The 18,467-nt window shown below is 36.4% G+C and overlaps 1 protein-coding gene across 1 annotated transcript in view; it reads right to left on the reverse strand.

Moving 5' to 3' along the window:
* Positions 1-7,810: 7,810 nt before the first annotated feature.
* The window catches only part of Mios (meiosis regulator for oocyte development), a 36,858-nt gene continuing 26,201 nt past the window's right edge, over positions 7,811-18,467 (reverse strand). The window contains exons 8-11 of the mRNA XM_008855207.3: positions 16,326-16,478; positions 13,612-13,816; positions 9,200-9,329; positions 7,811-8,427 (exon numbers count right to left, since the gene is read on the reverse strand). Of these exons, the coding sequence (XP_008853429.1) occupies positions 8,331-8,427; positions 9,200-9,329; positions 13,612-13,816; positions 16,326-16,478 (585 nt within the window). The 3' untranslated portion in view covers positions 7,811-8,330. The remainder of the gene's footprint in view (positions 8,428-9,199; positions 9,330-13,611; positions 13,817-16,325; positions 16,479-18,467) is intronic.

Raw genomic sequence — 18,467 nt, forward strand, 5'->3', positions numbered from 1 at the left:
TAATAGCATATAAATCTGGATAGATATAAATTTTGGCATTTGTATTTCAAACTTCAGTTTACTTGCATACTAAGGTGTGTATACCATATGCTTGCATAAATTAAGCTAATATTCTTTAAATACAAAGACACAAGACCAATGATTTGCATAAATTCATACATAACTGAGTTTCACATCTATAAGACATTAATTCCTTCAGGTGCACTTCTAGATTATTCTGTCTTTGTAATTTCATGTTTTAAGATTCCAACTTAATTAGATTACTGTATCTGAATTTCCAGTTAGGATGTTAAGGCAGCATCCTTTCATAAATTGAATGAAAGACTGACTCTGTGTACTGAATTATTGTTATTTCTGGCATTATACAAATTATCCGTAATCCTAAAGTTGCTTTTTTAGCAAAAAATTTAAAAACATTGTATATCAATAGTACATTATTAACAAAACTGCATTTTGGAAGATGTTATATACAAGTTCTATTTCTTTAAACTACTTGAAAATAATTATAAAATGATTTTAAAACTTCAGAATTAAAAACAAAAGAAACTAACTTCTTGGTGTGCAGAAAGATAGCTACTCCAATGATCCACATTTTACACAAAGCAATCATAAACACTGATTTGAGTGGATTTGTCTGTTGAAACTGTGCTTATTCCTACCTCTTCTGTCAGACCCAGCTTCTCCAAGGCAATGGTGCTGCCATCAATCTTTTATCATCACAGTTTTCACGATGCCTAGCACATCTAGGCATGCAAACACTTGCTGGTCTGTTAAAGCATGGGCATCTGGGCATGTTCAGAATTCACCACTTAATGCAAGTAACTTACTGGAAAAGAAGTGTGTAGCATGCACTATAGAATGAAGATCAACATGGAAAGAATAGGTTTCCTGCCCTGGGCTTAGAGCCCAGACAGGTTGAGTCAGGAAACCTCATGAGGAAGATTGAGGAGAGAAGAGATTGACATAGTTATTATCTGCCACTAACCAGGAGGGTATCTTATGTAACTATTCCTCAGTGTGCTAAATGGAGAATGAAATGCAGTTTCCAACTCTAGCAAAAGATGGACTAAGAGAAGATTGTGTCTGCTATTCCAGTGTTACTGTAGAATATGAAACGGAGAAAAAAGCTTTCTGAATAATTGCATCTGTACTTTCATATTTTAAAGCATGTTCCTTTTCTTCTTAGAATAAAACCCAATATTTCATGATGGTAATATAAGGTACCAGGTCACATTTAACTTTTGTAAAAGTTTTTGTGTATGTGTGATATACACTGACATTTATACATGTCTCATTATTGAGGAAAAAATGATGTTACTGATAGCAAGAAGTCTATCCTGAAGATTGTCAAGTTTCTCAAGCAAATATATTCATACACTGCACATATCATGCAACTTGCCTTTCTTCTGTACTTATCAGTTATAGATCTTCCTTGCCAGTATAAATATTTATGTTGAGTAGTTAGTATTCCCTATGTATGTGTCAAGATTTTTTTCTTATATTATTAGACGTGTAGGTTCCAAGTTTTTATTATAAGGGAAGAACTACACCATAGGAACATACATTCTTGTGCATCTATCCAGTCAATAACTCAATTTTTTTCTGGTATACTATGCCAAAGGGTATGAATATTTTTAAGGTTTTTAATATAATTGCTCTCTGAGATTGTTCCCTTCCTATAGCCTGTTCTAGTTTGTTTCTCTATTGCTGTGACAAAACACTGACCAATACCAACTTCGGGAGAAAGGGTTTATTTGGATTACATTTCCTGGGTCACAATTCATCACTGAGAGAACCCAAGGCAGGAACCTGGAGACAGGAGCTGAAGCACAGGACATGGAGGAGTGCCGCTTACTGGCTTGCTCCTCTGACTCAGGCTTAACCTGCTTTTTTATAAAATACAGGATCACCTGTCCAGGAGTGGCCTACTAATACATGATCACCTGCCCAGGGGTGGCACCATATCACTCAGCAATGGAGAAAATACCCCATAGACATGGCTACAGGTCAGTCCAATGGAGGAAAATTGCCCAATTGAGGTTCCCTCTATCCAGGTGTGTCAAGTTGGCAACTAAAGTGATCTAGCACAACCGTTTAAAAGCAGATTATTCCCTCCTTTTTTAAACATTTATTTTTATGTGTATGAGTTTTATGTCTGCATATGTGTAAATGCACCCATGTTATGCAGTGCCCATGCAAGACAGAAGAGGGTGTCGAATCCCCTGGAACTGGAGTCTCATTTCTGATGGTTGTTAGCCACCATGTGGGTGCTGGGATTCAAACCCCAGTCTTCTGCCAGAACAGCCAGCCAGTGCTCTTAATCCCTGAGCCATCTCTCCAGCCTAGATTATTCCTTTTAATCTATGCAGACAAATGAACACACATGAACAGCACCCTACTCTCCCTGTATGTGGTATGGGGAACCTTGAGAACTCAGGACCTCATGCATGCTAAGCATACATGTTCCCAATGACTTACATCTTTAGTCCTCTATTGCCTTTTTGATTAACATGCTACTAATGCATTTAGCAGCGGTCTTATTTTGCCTAAGACAACTGACAATGTCTCTATGCCTCAGTTACCTCATGTATTGATGGGGAGCAGTAACAATATACCTATCTCACATGTTTATCTGTGTAAGCTAAATTGGATATATACTTGGTAACTAGAATAGGCACTAACAGTAAATTATTCTCAACAATATACTGTTGGATTTGGTATTTCACTTGTCACTTTATCATGATAGTTCAAATATAGTCAGATATTTAGGCGATCTGTGTTCATGTGTTTGTATTTTAACTTGTAGAACTGGAGACCAGAGCCAGGACTGCATGAATGTGAGGCAAGTGCTCTACCCCTGGAACCCTAACTTCCATCTAAGCTAATTTGATATCTTTGGGTTGTGAGCTTTTGCAGCCAGTTGGGAAGCTTGCATCTCTATAGTGGGGGTGGAAAACTGTTTTTATAAAAAATTAGTGTTTTTATAAAGTTCTGCCATCTAGAATCAGCAAAGAAATCTACAAAATGTTCAAGTAGGAGGGCAAATCTCAGACCATGTAAGAGTCAGTGAGACCCGCCTCTGCCATCACCATGTGGGTCCCATGCCTGCACACAAAGACATTAGACTAACAAGCAGCATATCTCTTGCACCTCTGTGAAGCATCTGAGATGTTAAACATAATGAATAATTAGTATCACTGGTTTTAATTACAGTTATTCCTATGGAAAACAAATCTCACAGCCAACTTCTCTTTTTTAATTTTGCTACAACTTCAACATTTTGTTTAAATGAACATTAAATATACTAAAGTAGCAGAAAAGGAGGAATAACTAGAAGATAGTATTGGGTATTTTCTCCTGTGAAGAGAGGGAGTTAAATACAAGATCAACAAGTTAAATTAAAATATATTTAAAAGTTGTACATGTGAAAACTTCAAATGCATGTCACATGTTCATGGTCCAGATCTGCTGTAACTTTTTTCCCACCACTGCTTTCATCCTTATATTGCATTTTAACACTTAAGTGCTCATTTGGAAGATTTTACATATCATTAATATCTCAATTTTCTCTGAATTATGATACTTTTTTCTTTTGATACTAGAGTTAGCTACTTTTGTCTATTATTTGGATTCTTATTCTTGGGGAGTTTGGGTTCCTGGTTCAAGTTATGCCATGTTCAGTTTAAAAGCACTAACATACATGTAACCAATGAAGATTAAGGTAACTATAACCACTACACTTAAGAGTACTCACTATGTGACAGGGGTGGCAGTTAACATTTATTTCATTACATAACACTCCCAATCACTCAACGAGGCAGGTTATTTCTGTGCCTTTGACACATGAGAAAATTCAAGCTTAAAAAGTCCAATTCGTTTACCCAAGATATTGGGGCTATGATTATAATTCAAATTCAAAGCAATACTTTGATTACTTGCAGCAAAATGACTAAAATTAAATTCAGTTATCCAATTAAGTATAGGACCATATTCCTTATACTCAGATACAAGATTGCAAATGAAAACCTACTTTTGAAATGCACCATTTTAAGGAACATTCTGAAGCTGCATTAACATGAAAACAAAATAAAAAAAACCAGAGCCTGGTGACTTGCCATGGTAAGAGGGCTGGACCAGGGCGTCTTCTTCCCTGAGTGCTACTCACGTAAGGTGTTCAAAGGATGAAGCAGCCCCTTTTCCAAAGGGCTCAGGCCTGCAGAGATCACATGTGGGGCTGCAAGGGGAACAGGTGCTGACTGGACTTGATGGGTGACCGATGCAGAACCAAGCCCAGGCCTCAGAAGCTGACCTGTCCCAGGCAGCACCCATCACCAGCTACGCATGCGTGCTATCTGTGGATGGAAAGGCAATCTGCAGCAAGTGCAATTGTGGGCAATGTATATGCACCTGCTGTGGCCTGTAGGCTATGTGGCCTTGTAGACTACACTGATGTTTGTGAGAAGATGCTGCAACAGTTGTGCTATATTTGAAGCTTGAGGCAGCCATGGGCAGCATTGTCCCCTGAATGGCACAGGAAGTTCACACTGGAGGGAGTGGCTTTTATATATTGTTTTGTACCCCAAGTGAATAAATCCCTTTGTATTTACAAAAACGACGACAAAAGAGAAACCAGAGCCTAACAGAAATTAAGAAATGTTAATTCTAAGTAAGATTGTGTTTTTCAACAAAATAAGAACTAGTATTACTTTCAATGACTTATTTGGTGCGAAAATATAATTTCTAGATTTAATCTGTTGACTTCAATTCACATTTATTCAGTATTTTAAAAAGTAACACTTTAGGGGCTGGAATGATGGCTTGGTGGTTAAGAATACTGGCTGCTCTTGCAGAGGACCTGGGTTCGTTTCCCAGAATTCACATAGCAGCTAATAACCATCTGTAACTCCAGTTGAAGGAGATCTGACACCCTCTTCTGACCTCCGTGAGCACTGCACAACAGGGGTGCACATACATACATGCAGGCAAAACACTCATACACATAAAAATAATAAAATATTCTAAAAACACTTATTAAACACTTCTATTGAACATATTCAGGTAAACTATCTTATTGATAGTCTAAAACACCAGTGACCTAGTAATAAAAAAATGAGAAAATAATTTGGATCTATTTTCATTTCCCACACTGTGCAACGCAAAACAAACAGACATCATATAAACTATATGGTTGTTTTTCAAAGGAAGTGTTAGGAACTTAACAGAAAGGAACAACCTTTATTGTCATTGTATATTATGATTACAAGTAAGTACCTAGTTATATAAGACTTTATAGTCTGTCTTATGCTACTGTCAAAAAATTCAGTAATTTCATTAATTTTATATTGTACTTTAAGGAGAAATGAATAGTAAGAATTTGACAATATTGTGAAGCGTATATTTAAGACATAATAAAATTGAAAAGAATACTACTTTAACTAAAGCAGTATTATGGAAAATGAATATCCTAATAAAATTAAACCAGTAAGATTTACCAAGACTGGCAGTCTCTTAATAGCAATATTTGTTTTGGAGGCAGGGTCTCCCAGTAGCCCCAGCTGGCCTGGAACTCTCTATGTAGATCAGGCTGGCCTCAGTCTCATAGAGATCCACCTGCCACTGCCTCATAAGTGCTGGGATTACAGGAGCGTGAAACCATGCCCTGTTCTTAATAGCAATTTTTGTCAACTATAACTATTGGCAGCTAATCACTGCTGGTTGAGGAAGAGCTGATCTTCCTAAAAGGAGAGACTCTAGACAGGCTGACTAGACCTCTGTGGATAAACTTGCACTGAGGGATGTCTGGGGACACTAACTTGACTGGATAGGCCTTAACGCAAAAGACAGAATGCATGAATTCCAGTGGGGGGCTGTGAGAGAGTGCCAATGGGGAAGGGGGTATAAAGATGATTAAGATGTTGTGTATGAAACACACAAAAATTCTATTAAATTTCTTTAAAAAAAAGGGGGGGGGGGCCTAAGGTGGGAAAGAGAAGTCGGAAGTTCGGCCATGGGAAGCTCATTCATGCGCAGAAAGCTAAACTGAGAAATCCACCCAGCTGCTTCAACTTTCCCAATCAGTTTCTGTTGGATGTTGGGAGTGCTTGATTTAATGATGTTATTATATCTATATGTTGGTATTTGGTCTTTTATTTGGAAGCTTCACCCAAGGGGACACTCTGCTCTGCCTGGGCCTTTCAATGAAGAATGCCATCTGATTGACTTAACAGGGCTTCCTCAGTCATTTTCTGCAGGATGTTCTTAAGTACCCGATTTGGTGATGTTACCTTTCTGAAGTTATTTATCCTTTTACTTGGAAGCCTCATGGGGATTGGGGGGATACTTTGATCTGCCAGGGACTCTCTGTTGAGAATTCCAGCTGACTGCCTCAATGGGGCTGCCTCAGTCAGTTTCTGCTGGAGGTTTTAAGCACCTGATTTGACAATGTTTTACTATCTGTCTATCTCTTGGTATTTATTCTCTTACTTTGGCTTGCTGAATACTTAGTAAACTCAGTCATTCAGAACTAAAAAACAAAAAGAAAACCTTGTCCATTTTTTTCATTTTAAAACTGTCACCCTGATGAGACATTTAGAGTAGACACTATTTCCAACACTTTACTAGAAAAAAAGTGTTTTTAAGTCTTTATGTGTTTTACCTTTGTGTATGTAAATGTATCATGGGAGTGCAATGCCTGTGGAGGCCAGAGGAAGGCAGTGGATCCCCTAGAACTGGAGTTACAGACAGTTGTTGTCATGTGGGTGCTGAGACCAAACCTTGGTCCTCTGGAAGAGCAGCAAGTGCTCTTAACTGCTGAACCATCTCTCCAGGCCCGAGGAAAGTTTTTTTGTATCAGATCTTAAATTACAAAATAGATCCAATCTTTTCTTCAATATTTATGCCACACCTTAACATAATCTAATAGAGCTTAGTTTTTTATAAGGTCCAACTGCTAAGATAAAAGCTCTTAAAAGTTGTACAGTTTTAGATACTTCCTTCTCTAAAACCTGTAAAATAAAATGTTTTCCTTTTTTTCTATAACGTCTAGCACAAAATTCATTTCAGTTTTCTGCACATGCAGATGACAAGATATAAATCCTATCCTTACATCTGTCTAGTTATGAAAAGAAACAAAAACTGAAACAAAGTCTCTGAATTGGCCCCAATACACATACTTTTAACAACCTATATCTAAAGCAGATTCTAAAGTGCAGTAGCAATTTTAGTCTCCTTTAGACAAAAGATAATTCAAAATAGGAAGGAGTCTGATTGCAGGGCACACTATACAGACTATGACAAATGGTTTGCTACATACAATCTTGCATAGACTTTGTGCTTAGAACATGCTCCAGGACATTAGTATGAAGAGAAACCTCCAGAGACAAATCAGAACAATGGAAAGAAAAAAGACTGAAACTAAAAGTAATTTAACGTATTTTCCTGTATTTCACATATTTTTTAATAAGAAAAAATTATAAAATACATTGTTTTAAAAAATTGTTTTTATTGCATTTATTTTGTGTATGGATATGTGTGTGCTATATGCCATGGTGCACTTATGGAAGGTCAAAGGACAATTTTCAGGAATTGCTTCTCTCCTACCATGTGGTCTCAGGGATTGAACTCAGATATGCAGTCTTGGCAGCAAGTCCCCTGACCTTCTGGGCCATCTTATATCTTTAATTTGAACTTTTTGAAGAAGAAGATAACAATGGTCTATGTCCAAATGTTTTATATTAAAATGGAAGTGTGGACGAGAGAAGGCTCCTTACATACACATGCACACACACACACACACACACACACACACACACACCATCTATTTATAACATTTATTCTCCAGTGTGGATTAGGAGTTACTTCTCAATGTAAAAATTCACAATTTAAATTTTATCTGGAAGGAATCTAAGCATGGATAAGCTTAAACTGTTATCTGAACCACTGAATTAGCCATTTGATTTTGAGTATGTACAGATTTTATCAAAAGATAACAAGTTCAACTTTGAAGATGCAGGTACAAGTTCTGTTTTTACTCCAAAAACCTCTTATGCACATTCAAAATTTTGACAAAACCTGAGAAAGTTCTTCTAAAATGAACCTTTTAACCTACTGAACAGCACCTACATTCTTGCTCTGATGTTCATTTCAGCAGCATTTGCCACTGTGGAGCACATCAAAATCACTCAAACATCAAATTGCTGATCTGATAGAATGATTTATTTTCCCATTATAGGAAAGTCATGAGTGACTTGTTCTGAGGTATGTTTTTGAACTATGAGGACATCTAGTAAAAAAACTCGACACTTCTAGATTTCTCTTTAGGTGATAACATTTCATGGCTGGACAGTCTCTGCGGGAACCAGATTCCCTGTTGTATCCAATTGCATACATTTACACGTGCATGCTGACACAGGGCACTCTGCGTGGTCCCTGAAAAAAATTAGGTGATTTTGTTAAGAACCCATACTTTATACACATGCATGCATTTATTTTCCTATCTCTGTAATGCAAGTTTTCAAACTGGCACTGAGGAAAAGTTCAGGAATTAAAATCTACAGGAGAAAGTATTTAAAGCATCAAATTAGAAACAACTACAAAGCTGAACTTTGAAGAGAAAGTTACTGAGAGATGAATAACATTGCTTTCTACTCATATGCTAAAACAGCTCAAGGTCACGAAGGTGACAGGAATGTATTCAGAGTTCAGATCAGTACAAAGGAGACAAGGTGCATGAGAACATTTTATTAATAAGCAGCACAGGGCCACTGTCACTGCTCAAAATCAAAGTCAAGTATGGTCTTGAGAACCTCCATGGCAAGGTGGTAACTTACTACATACCAAGCTTACTTAGAAAATATCTTGTATGTGTATATTTATATTTATCATTACATTTAAATTTACTTACATGACAAACAAGATATTGTTTTAAAAAACTATAAACATATCTTCTTCCTCAATAAACTTAAATAATACTAGACATTTAATACAAAGGATTTTTTATGAATAGTTTTATAATTCAACATTGTGTAAGATTATTAATGATAGAAATGTTGACACTCTGTTAAGTGACAATAAAAATTTAATCTTTGATAAAACATTAATACCATACAATAATAGAAGAACCTGAACTATTTAAAAGGCCATATCATCTGCTCTATGTCCTATAACTCTAAGCTTATCAAAGAAGGAAAGTACTATTTACCTGAACCAACTAAGCATATGTCCAGCATGCCCACCATGCCTACAGTTGTGACACCATGTGAACCAGTTGTTAAACTGAGCTAATTTTTTGTCCTTGCTCAAATCCACTTTTTCATCTGATTTGGATCCCCCTATGGGAAAAGAAAATGATCTCCATCAGCCATGTAAAAATATTTCAAGTTTCTTAAAAGTTATCTCTAAAACTATGTTCAAATATATATGACACTAAACTGAAATAGCAATTTTAATGTTAAGCTCTACTACTAAATGATAGTTTCCATACATTTTTAATGATCAGTAAAAATGGAGAAGGATGTGTTGGTACACACCTTTAGTTCCAGCATTTGGGAGGCAGAGACAGGTGGATGGATCTCTGTGAGCTCTAGACCAGCATGGTCTAAACAGCCAAGTTCCAGCCACGGCTACACAGTGAAATCCTGTCTCAAAAAAACAAAATAAACCAACCTTTCCCTGCAAAACAGTATAAATTATCCAAACTCACTAAAAAAAAAAAAAAACCTGAATTTTAAAACTTCACATTGGTTTAAAACCTTTCCATAAAAAAGATTCAGGCTCAGTTTTCAAGTAAATTTCACCAAACACCAAAGAGACAGGTAATTTGTGTTCACACAAATTTTTTTAAAGAAGACAATTAATTAATTAATTAATTAATGAGGAAGACAGATTACAGATCAATCTCCTGAACAGACATAAAAATATCAAGTAAAACATGGGCAAACAGAATCTAGCAATACCACAATCCTTGATTTGGTAATTCTACTGCTAGGTGACTTCAATACCCCTATCTTTAATAGGTAGGTCAATAAATAGACATCTGAATTAAATGAATTACATGAAATGGACCTAACAGACATCTACAGAATATTCCACCCAAACAGCAAATACACTTTCTACTCACCAGCTCAGGCAAGTTTTTCTAAACTTGACTACGTTGTGGGACACAAAACAAATCTCAATAAATAAATAAAAAAATTGAAATGATTCCATGCATTCTATCAGACCACAGTGCAATAAAGCTTATAGTCAACAGCAAAAGAAGGTCTAGTAACTACATGAATTCATGGAGATTAAACAACACACTTCTGAATGATGAATGGATCAAAGAATAAGAGTAAGAGATTATAGAGTATGTGTCCCTGGATAGGACTCCTATATCAAACCTTTCCCAACCACAGCTCAGGGACCATTCTGGAAAGGGGGGCAGAAAGATGAGGCTTTCAGGCCACTGGATGCTTGTACATGTAAACTTATGGCAATGGTGGCATCCAGCACAGGACTCATACCAACTCAATCAAACAAAGTCCCAGAGTGGAGCGAGGGAAATGGGTAGCAGGTTGGCCCAAGTCTTGGGAACTATTGGAGACTTATTACTACTGGATCAGGGAGAATAGGCCTTACCAACAATCTTTAGATAGGCTGACTAATTTCCAGTGAATGAATCTGCACTGAAGGACATCTGGGTACAAATGCTTGACCGGACAGGACTTAACATGTATGATGGAATATGTGAGGTCCAGTGGGGTTGGGGCATGGATGGGGGAGTGAGTCTAAATTTTATTAAGAACTGTCATATGCTGGGCATGGTGGCACATGCCTGTAGTCCCAGCACTTGGGAGGCAGAGGCAGATGCATCTCTGTGAGTTCAAGGCCTGCCTGGTCTACATATAGTGAGTTGCAGGCTAGCTGGGGCTACAGGGAGACCCTGTCTCAAAAAGACCAAAAAAAGAAAAGAAGAACTCTTGTATGAAATGTACAAAAGCTCAATAAAAAACTTTTAAAAATTAATTTACACTTTTCTATAAGCTTTTAGTAGTGACTTTTACGTTTGTGTTTGTTAAACACTTAATATACACAGAAAACAGTCCAGAACAGGCTACTTTGTGTGTCTTTTTTAAAATGAAAATATATTAAAGTATACCTTGCTACAAAGGAAATGTACTTTTTAAGATCAAGTGCTTTCAAATTATAAAAGATTTCTAGTGAATTGTGCAGATATGTGCAGCAGAGTGAGGGACATCAGTTTCATGTGTGCACTAACACAGCATAAGAAAGAAACCAGTATAAAAATCGAGCTTTTAAAAATATGGCACCATCTAGAAGTTCCATAAAGACATGGATTTTTATGACTTTTTTAAACTGTAATATTTTTAGCACTTAGAATAGCAGGCACTAAAAGACATTTGTAAAATGTTTACAACTTATAATGATGTTAATTAAAATTGTTTTAGTAAAGTTCTAATATATAACTGAGTACAACTATATGCATTCTTGTGCTCGGGATGTAGCTCAGTGGCAGAATTCCTGCCCAGTTTATTTAAGAGGCTGAGATTCACTTACATCAGCTCATAAATATCCTAATAATTTGGATCATGAAGCATGATGGAAATAATATGACTACAGGCAAAGCACCTGAGAGGTTCATGTACTTGAACTTTTAAACTGCCATGAGATAGTACTTAGTTTTCTACTAAGCCCCATTTTGGAACTAGGATTCCTCTGATAAAAAGAATAAACTTACAATCCCTAATTACTATATTCCAGCAGCCTTTAAGATGATAGTCAGGCTCCTTCTGATTTCTGTCTTGTTTTCTGTCAATCCACTTCCTAGATCCTTCTGGCACTAATGCATGTGCTATGTCCCATAAACTTCTTGTACTTATCCTATTTACAATCGCTCCATCTAGCCCATGGATTTCAGTCTTTGTCTACACTTGGAAAGGCTTTCCTGAGATCACCACATACTGAAAACTACCAAACATAAGAGGACTAGCTTAAATAATACCTTCTTTCTGATGAAACTTTCTAGATCTTGCAAATATAAGGCATGTTTCTATCTTTCAAATCTCCTCACACTATCCCTGTAAAATATTCTTTTATTTTTAAACCCCCTAAACACATAAGAGACTGTTTCAAAATTTAAAATATTCTGGGATTTTGTAAAAATATTAAAGATCAAATATATATTGTATAACATATCAAGAAAGTCATATGTGCTTGTTACCAGATACAGAAGTATTTTTGCAGTAAGCATGTGAATAGTCAAAAATAAAGAAAATAAAAATCTTCCTAGCCTTGCTAATTTTGAACATGTTTTATTGTTAGATGAGATTATAAATTCATTTAGAAAAACTCTGGAATATGAGATCTTTCTAAAGATTTTGGAATGACAGGATTTGTGGAGCAGAACATATTTCCCAGAATTCTTTTTTTTTTTTGAAGTCAGGGTCTCCCTGTGGCCCCAGCTGGCATGGAACTTACTATGTAGACCAGGCTGGCCTCAAACTCACAGAGATCTGCCTGCCTCTGTGCTGAGATTAAGGGCGTGCGCCATCCCGTCCCCAGCATAGATATTCTCTATCAGCTATCCACGTTTATCATATGGGCTCTATAAGGCTGTGACTCCTCTCAGCACATTAGCTTTATCTTGATATATAAAGTGCATAAATGTGTATTATGCAAAGAAATTTCTGAATGATGTAGTAAGTCTAAGTATTCAGTATCTATTGGATTTGTCTCTATTATAACTGAAACTGTTTTATGATTTCATTTTCTTCAATTCTATATAATTATCTTTTCATACTTCTTTCCAAACTAGGAAAGGCTGAAAAGTTAATATAGAATAAAAAGGAATAGCATCACAGTGACATTAGAAAGCAAATATTCACTTTAACTTCCAGAGACTTAAGGCACAGAAGATACACTAAATTTAATTACACACACACACACACACACACACACACACACACTTCATTTACCTCTTTACTTTTTTATTGTACTGAATGCTCCAAGTTGTTATTTTATTTTATTTTAACTATGACAAATATCATATAAACACTGATCAGCATGCAATATGTAACAGAAAAATTCTTAATTCAAATCTAAACCAAAGTCTGGATATGGTGGTGTATATCTGTCACACTAGTACTTCTGCAGCAGGAGGTCATGAGTTGTAGATCAGCCAGGGCAACACAGTGAGATGCTATCTTAAATAAATAAAAAAATATATATATATGTAAGTAAGTAAATATTAAGATGCATATTTTAAAACATTACACATGAAGGAAACAGACATTCTGGCATTATGTCTAATTCTTCATTATACCAGTGTGCCAAATAGCCAAATGTTTCAGATGAAGACTTTGTTTTCCTTTTTTCTTTCTTTTATGTTTTTGAGACTACATCTCCCTATGTAACCCTGGCTGGCCTAGAATTCCCTATGTAGACCAGACTGACCTTGAACTCAAAGATCTGCCTGCCTCTATCTCCCCAGTTCTGGGATTAAAGTCGTGTACCACCATACCCAGCACTAATATATATTCTTTATTTGCCACATTAACTCAATTACAGAGGAACAATGAGCTCAGAAAAATATTTCGTGCAATTATGTCATACCAGGACAGCTAGAAACGGGTGTTCCCATATTAATGAGACAAAGTGCACACCGAGGAAGGGGTTTTCGACAGCCAGGGCAACTTGTGACTTTCGATTTTGTTGGTGAGCCACTCACGCCATACTGACTAAAGCCTCTGCCCTGATGAGGCACAGATGAACAGCTGTAGGAGATTGATTTGCCACAAAAATTACAACTCACAAACACCTACAAAACAAATGCAAAGAGAATTTTAGTACAAACCATAATGGAATTATGAGGTCTGGTACTATCAATATATTTTAAAAACTTTATTTTATATTACAAAATGATCCATCTGCTACATCTGCTCACCTCTCAATCAAAATCTCTACTTAGCAGTTACACTATTTGATACTTCTGTTACCTTTATTTAATTATATTCTTCCTAATACCACTGATATTAGTGAAAAATTTTCTTTGGACCCTAACATTTTAGAATTGTCACAGACTTAATTCATGCTGACCCATTGCAAAACACCTCAACTGTTATGGTGTGAATGTGCAATGTCCCCTGTAGCCTCATGTGTTTGAACACTTAGTCCCCTGCTGGGGGTAGGCCTTGAGGGAGGGTCTAGTTATAGAATGGGTCACCTGGTGTGGTCCTTCAGGTTTCTTAGCCTGGCATCACTTCCTGACAGCTCTTGTCCTCCAGACTGTGGACACAATGTGACCAGCTGCTTCATTCCTACTACCATACCATGAAGGACTGTATTTTCCACTGTAAGTGAAAATATACCCTCTATTCCTACAGCTGCTTCTTGTTAGGTATTTAGTTACAGCAACAAGAAAAGTAACTATTACACCAACATAAAACTTCTAAATCAAAGTTCAAGAATACAGTCTTCTCAACAAAATCACCTTATGAAGAAAACACTCTGAGTGGTGGTCTTGTAGCACAGGTCTATAATCCCAGCTACTCATGTAGCTGAGACAGAAGGACCACAAGTTAAAGACTAGCCTAAGCAACTTAGTGAGTCCCTGTCTGAAAAAAAGAAAGAAGAAAGGAAAAAGGAGGGCTGGGGATGTGTAAGGATACATCTCAGTGATAGAGCAAATACCCACCTATCATGTACAAGGCCTTAGGTTCCATTACTAGGTACCACAAAAAAAAAAAAAAAAAAGATTAAAACCTAACAACTCCCCACGTCTGTTTCTAAGATAAAAATAAGTTAAGGAATCTGCAATATTAAATGTTAAAAGTTTAGAATAGGGCTGATAAGATGGCTCAATGGGCATTTGCAGCACAAGCCTGACAGTATCAATTCAATCCCCAGGCTCCAGTTTTCTGAAAGTTGTCTTTGAACGTCCACACATGTACTGTGGACACACATACACATCAGATTTGTGCACACACATCATACATGCACACATCAATAATATTTTAATTAAAACTTTTAAATATATATAGTTTCTTAATTTTATTTTCTGTGTATGAGTGTACTGCCTGAATGTGCATAAGTGTACCCATGTTGTGCAATGTCCATGGAGGTAAGAAAAGGGTGTCAGATCCCCTGAACTAAAGTTACAGACAGTTGTTAGCTGCCATGTGGGTGCTGGGAATCAAACCCAGGTGCTCCACAAAAGCAGTCGGTGTCTTAACCACTGAACCATCTTTCCAGCCCCCAAATTAAAACTTTTTTAAAAAGCTTAGAAAAATAGCAACAGAAGGTACTCATTCGTTTTTATGGAAAACTCCTCAGCTCTTATTACTTATACAGATTAGTAGCATCTGACACAATACTACTTTACCAATACTCCTACTCCAGCTGTCACACTAAGTTTTCAACTTTCCACAAAAAGAAAATAGCATTATCTAGTGCTCATATTAAGGATAACCATAGTTTAACATTTAAAGTAAGAGTGACACTATGTCATATGCTTTATATGATAACTGATTTCCTGTTTTATAAGTTCCATGTATACCTGGGCGTGGTGGCGCACGCCTTTAATCCCAGCACTTGGGAGGCAGAGGCAGGTGGATCTCCTGTGAGTTCAAGGCCAGCCTGGTCTACATAGTGAGTTCTAGGACAGCTGGGGCTACAGGGAGACCCTGTCTCAAAAAGACCAAAAAAAAAAAAAAAAAGTTCCATATATAAAGCTGGACGTGGTGCATGCCTTTAATCCCAGCACTCAAGAGGCAAAGGCAGAAGGAACTCTGTGAGTTCGAGGCCAGCCTGGCCTTCACAGTGAGTTCCAGGCTAGTGGGGCTACCTTTTTGAGACCCTTTCTCAAAAGACTGAAAAAAATTAAAAGGTCCATGTATAGACATATAAATGCATATACATATTATATATTTTTTAAATCTCCAAATCCTGCTCTACTACATATAAATAATACATAAAACAATGCACAGATGGGATTTGTAAGGTTGTATAATATGGTAGATTCTGAAAGGGTTTGGCAAATACTGGTGAACTTTGGACGGCCCTAGTGAGTTAGGCTTTCCTAAGACCATCTGGGCCTGCTGTGTTTTGTTTTATTTCTAAGTAAAGCTTATCTACCCAAGATGATTACTAGTGAGCAGAAAAATAAATACAACAACAACAAACCAGGAAAAAAAAAATTAAGAACAAAATGCAGTCTGAAATAAATAAAGTCATCAACAGGAACTCAGTATAAATCAAAGAATGGTATGATTCATTAAATTCAATGTTACCACGTTAAAATTTGATTCTCCCTAGAACAATCTGCTTACCTGTGCTAAAGGCTTGGAGCTGGGGTCCAATTTACTTCTGTGAATATCAAATTCAGCTCGTTTGTGCCAAAACCTCCAGGCATCTAATAAATTTCTATAATTCTCAATCCAGTACTGAACCCTTTCATCTTTAAGAACATCTAAAGGAGAACCCTAAAAGCAAAACATGAATTATTTCCAATGCCCTAGCTTTTGGATTCTGGATAACATATGAGCATGAGTAACTTGGAAGAACAGACCTTCTAATTAAAGCCCACACTGGCTCCTTTTGAGGATATGGAGAAAACAGCAAAAGCCCCAAGAATCTCCCTTCAGTTGGTCTTCACTAATAATATAAGCATGTACTGTTTAGTTCATACTTGACCATGGAGTGAACTTCTCTTTTAGTTAAGCTTAAGAACAAGTAGCAAACAATTCACCTTCCTGGCTGAATGCAGTCAATAGTGAAGAGAATATCCATTGTCCCAATTATTAAAACTTCCCATTTAAACTAATACTGAGGCTTGCCCTTCATATCTACTAGTGAAATACTGCTTGAGCATCTATTTTCAATAGGTTAAATCTGAAAATTCTCTTGTTTTCAATTAAAACATACACTTATTGACTTAAAAACAATTTTTTAAAAGAAAACTAAATCACTTTCAAATAATTTTCTTCCAAAATTATCTTTTTCTTATACTACATTGTGAAAAGCAATAAATTTGTTTTCCTTAAATTTGTAGTTCTTCTCATTAAGAACATCAATTTCATCTGGGCGTGGTGGCGCATGCCTTTAATCCCAGCACTTGGGAGGCAGAGGCAGGCGGATCTCTGTGATTTCAAGGCCAGCCTGGTCGACATAGTGAGTTCCAAAACAGCTGGGGCTACAGGGAGACCCTGTCTCAAAAAGACCAAAAAAAAAAAAACAAAAAAAAAAAAATCAATTTCTAAGAAGCTTCTTTTTTGCAACAGATGGAGACTATTACAAACAAAATTCCACAAATGATCAAAATACAGCCCCAAGTGACACATCTACAAGGCAACCTTTACACCTGAGGCTCAGGGAACATTGCAGAAGATAGGGAAGAAAGATTGTAAGAGCCAGAAGGACAAGACACCTATTGCTAGTCAATACATTCTGGACATGTTAGGGAAGCTGCACCAATGAAATCCCCACAGTAGTCTAATGAGATCTGCATAATTACAAAACCAGTTGATTATGTCAAATGTCAAGGTGGATGGGAAAATTTCACAGTGTTCCACATCAAGATGAAAAGCTACAGGAGATCAATGGATGCTGAGAGAGGAAGAATCAGTTTTCTCCAGGGACTAGCTCCCTGAGAAGTTATCTAATCCCGAATGACACCCCTAAATACAGGTACACAGGAGCACTGTTTAATGGACTCAGTACATCATATATATGTATATTTATAAATATATGTATGTATATGTGACAATAATAATAAAAGAAGAGAACAAAAGATTGTGAGGGAATATACATAGGAGTAACTGGAGGGAGACTAGAAGGGGTGGAAATAATGTAAATAGTATACTCATGTACACAATTCTCAAAAAAAAAAAAAAAAAAACCCAAACAAAAAAAAAAATCCAAACATCAACTCCTGGCCATTAAGAATATCCCTAAAGCTGTATTTTCCCCAGCAGCTATGACAGTACATATTTCATCTATGCTGCTTTGAATTTTCACAGAATTACAGCCCTCTCCAGGATTTCCTCCTAAAGTTTGCATGGTGAAAAAAGCAGACATCTAGGCCAGTTGAGGCCCTGTTTCTCCAGTATATGTGAGGGCCAGACAAAAAAGAAAAAATGTTAGAGAAAACTTAGAAAACATTATAGAAAACCAACTGAAACCTGTATTATCTAATACCATCTATCTTTATATAGTCAATAAAAAAGATGTCTTTGACTTATTAAGAATTAATTTCATTTACTATACTTGAATTTAAATAAAACAGCATGTGAAAAACTCAAAGCTGGCAGTTTTCATTTCTTTAAAAAGTAGGTAACTGACTGTGACTAGTAATAATCAGATATATAGAGACTAGAAATGCATGTGTAAACATCTAAGTGTTAATTGCATTAAAAATGAATTTTTCTGTATGAAACTGTGTATTTTAAAAATGAAATAGAGATCTTTTTTTA

Source organism: Nannospalax galili, unplaced genomic scaffold (assembly GCF_000622305.1).
Source record: "Nannospalax galili isolate Female #2095 unplaced genomic scaffold, S.galili_v1.0 scaffold187, whole genome shotgun sequence".
NCBI lineage: Eukaryota > Metazoa > Chordata > Mammalia > Rodentia > Spalacidae > Nannospalax > Nannospalax galili.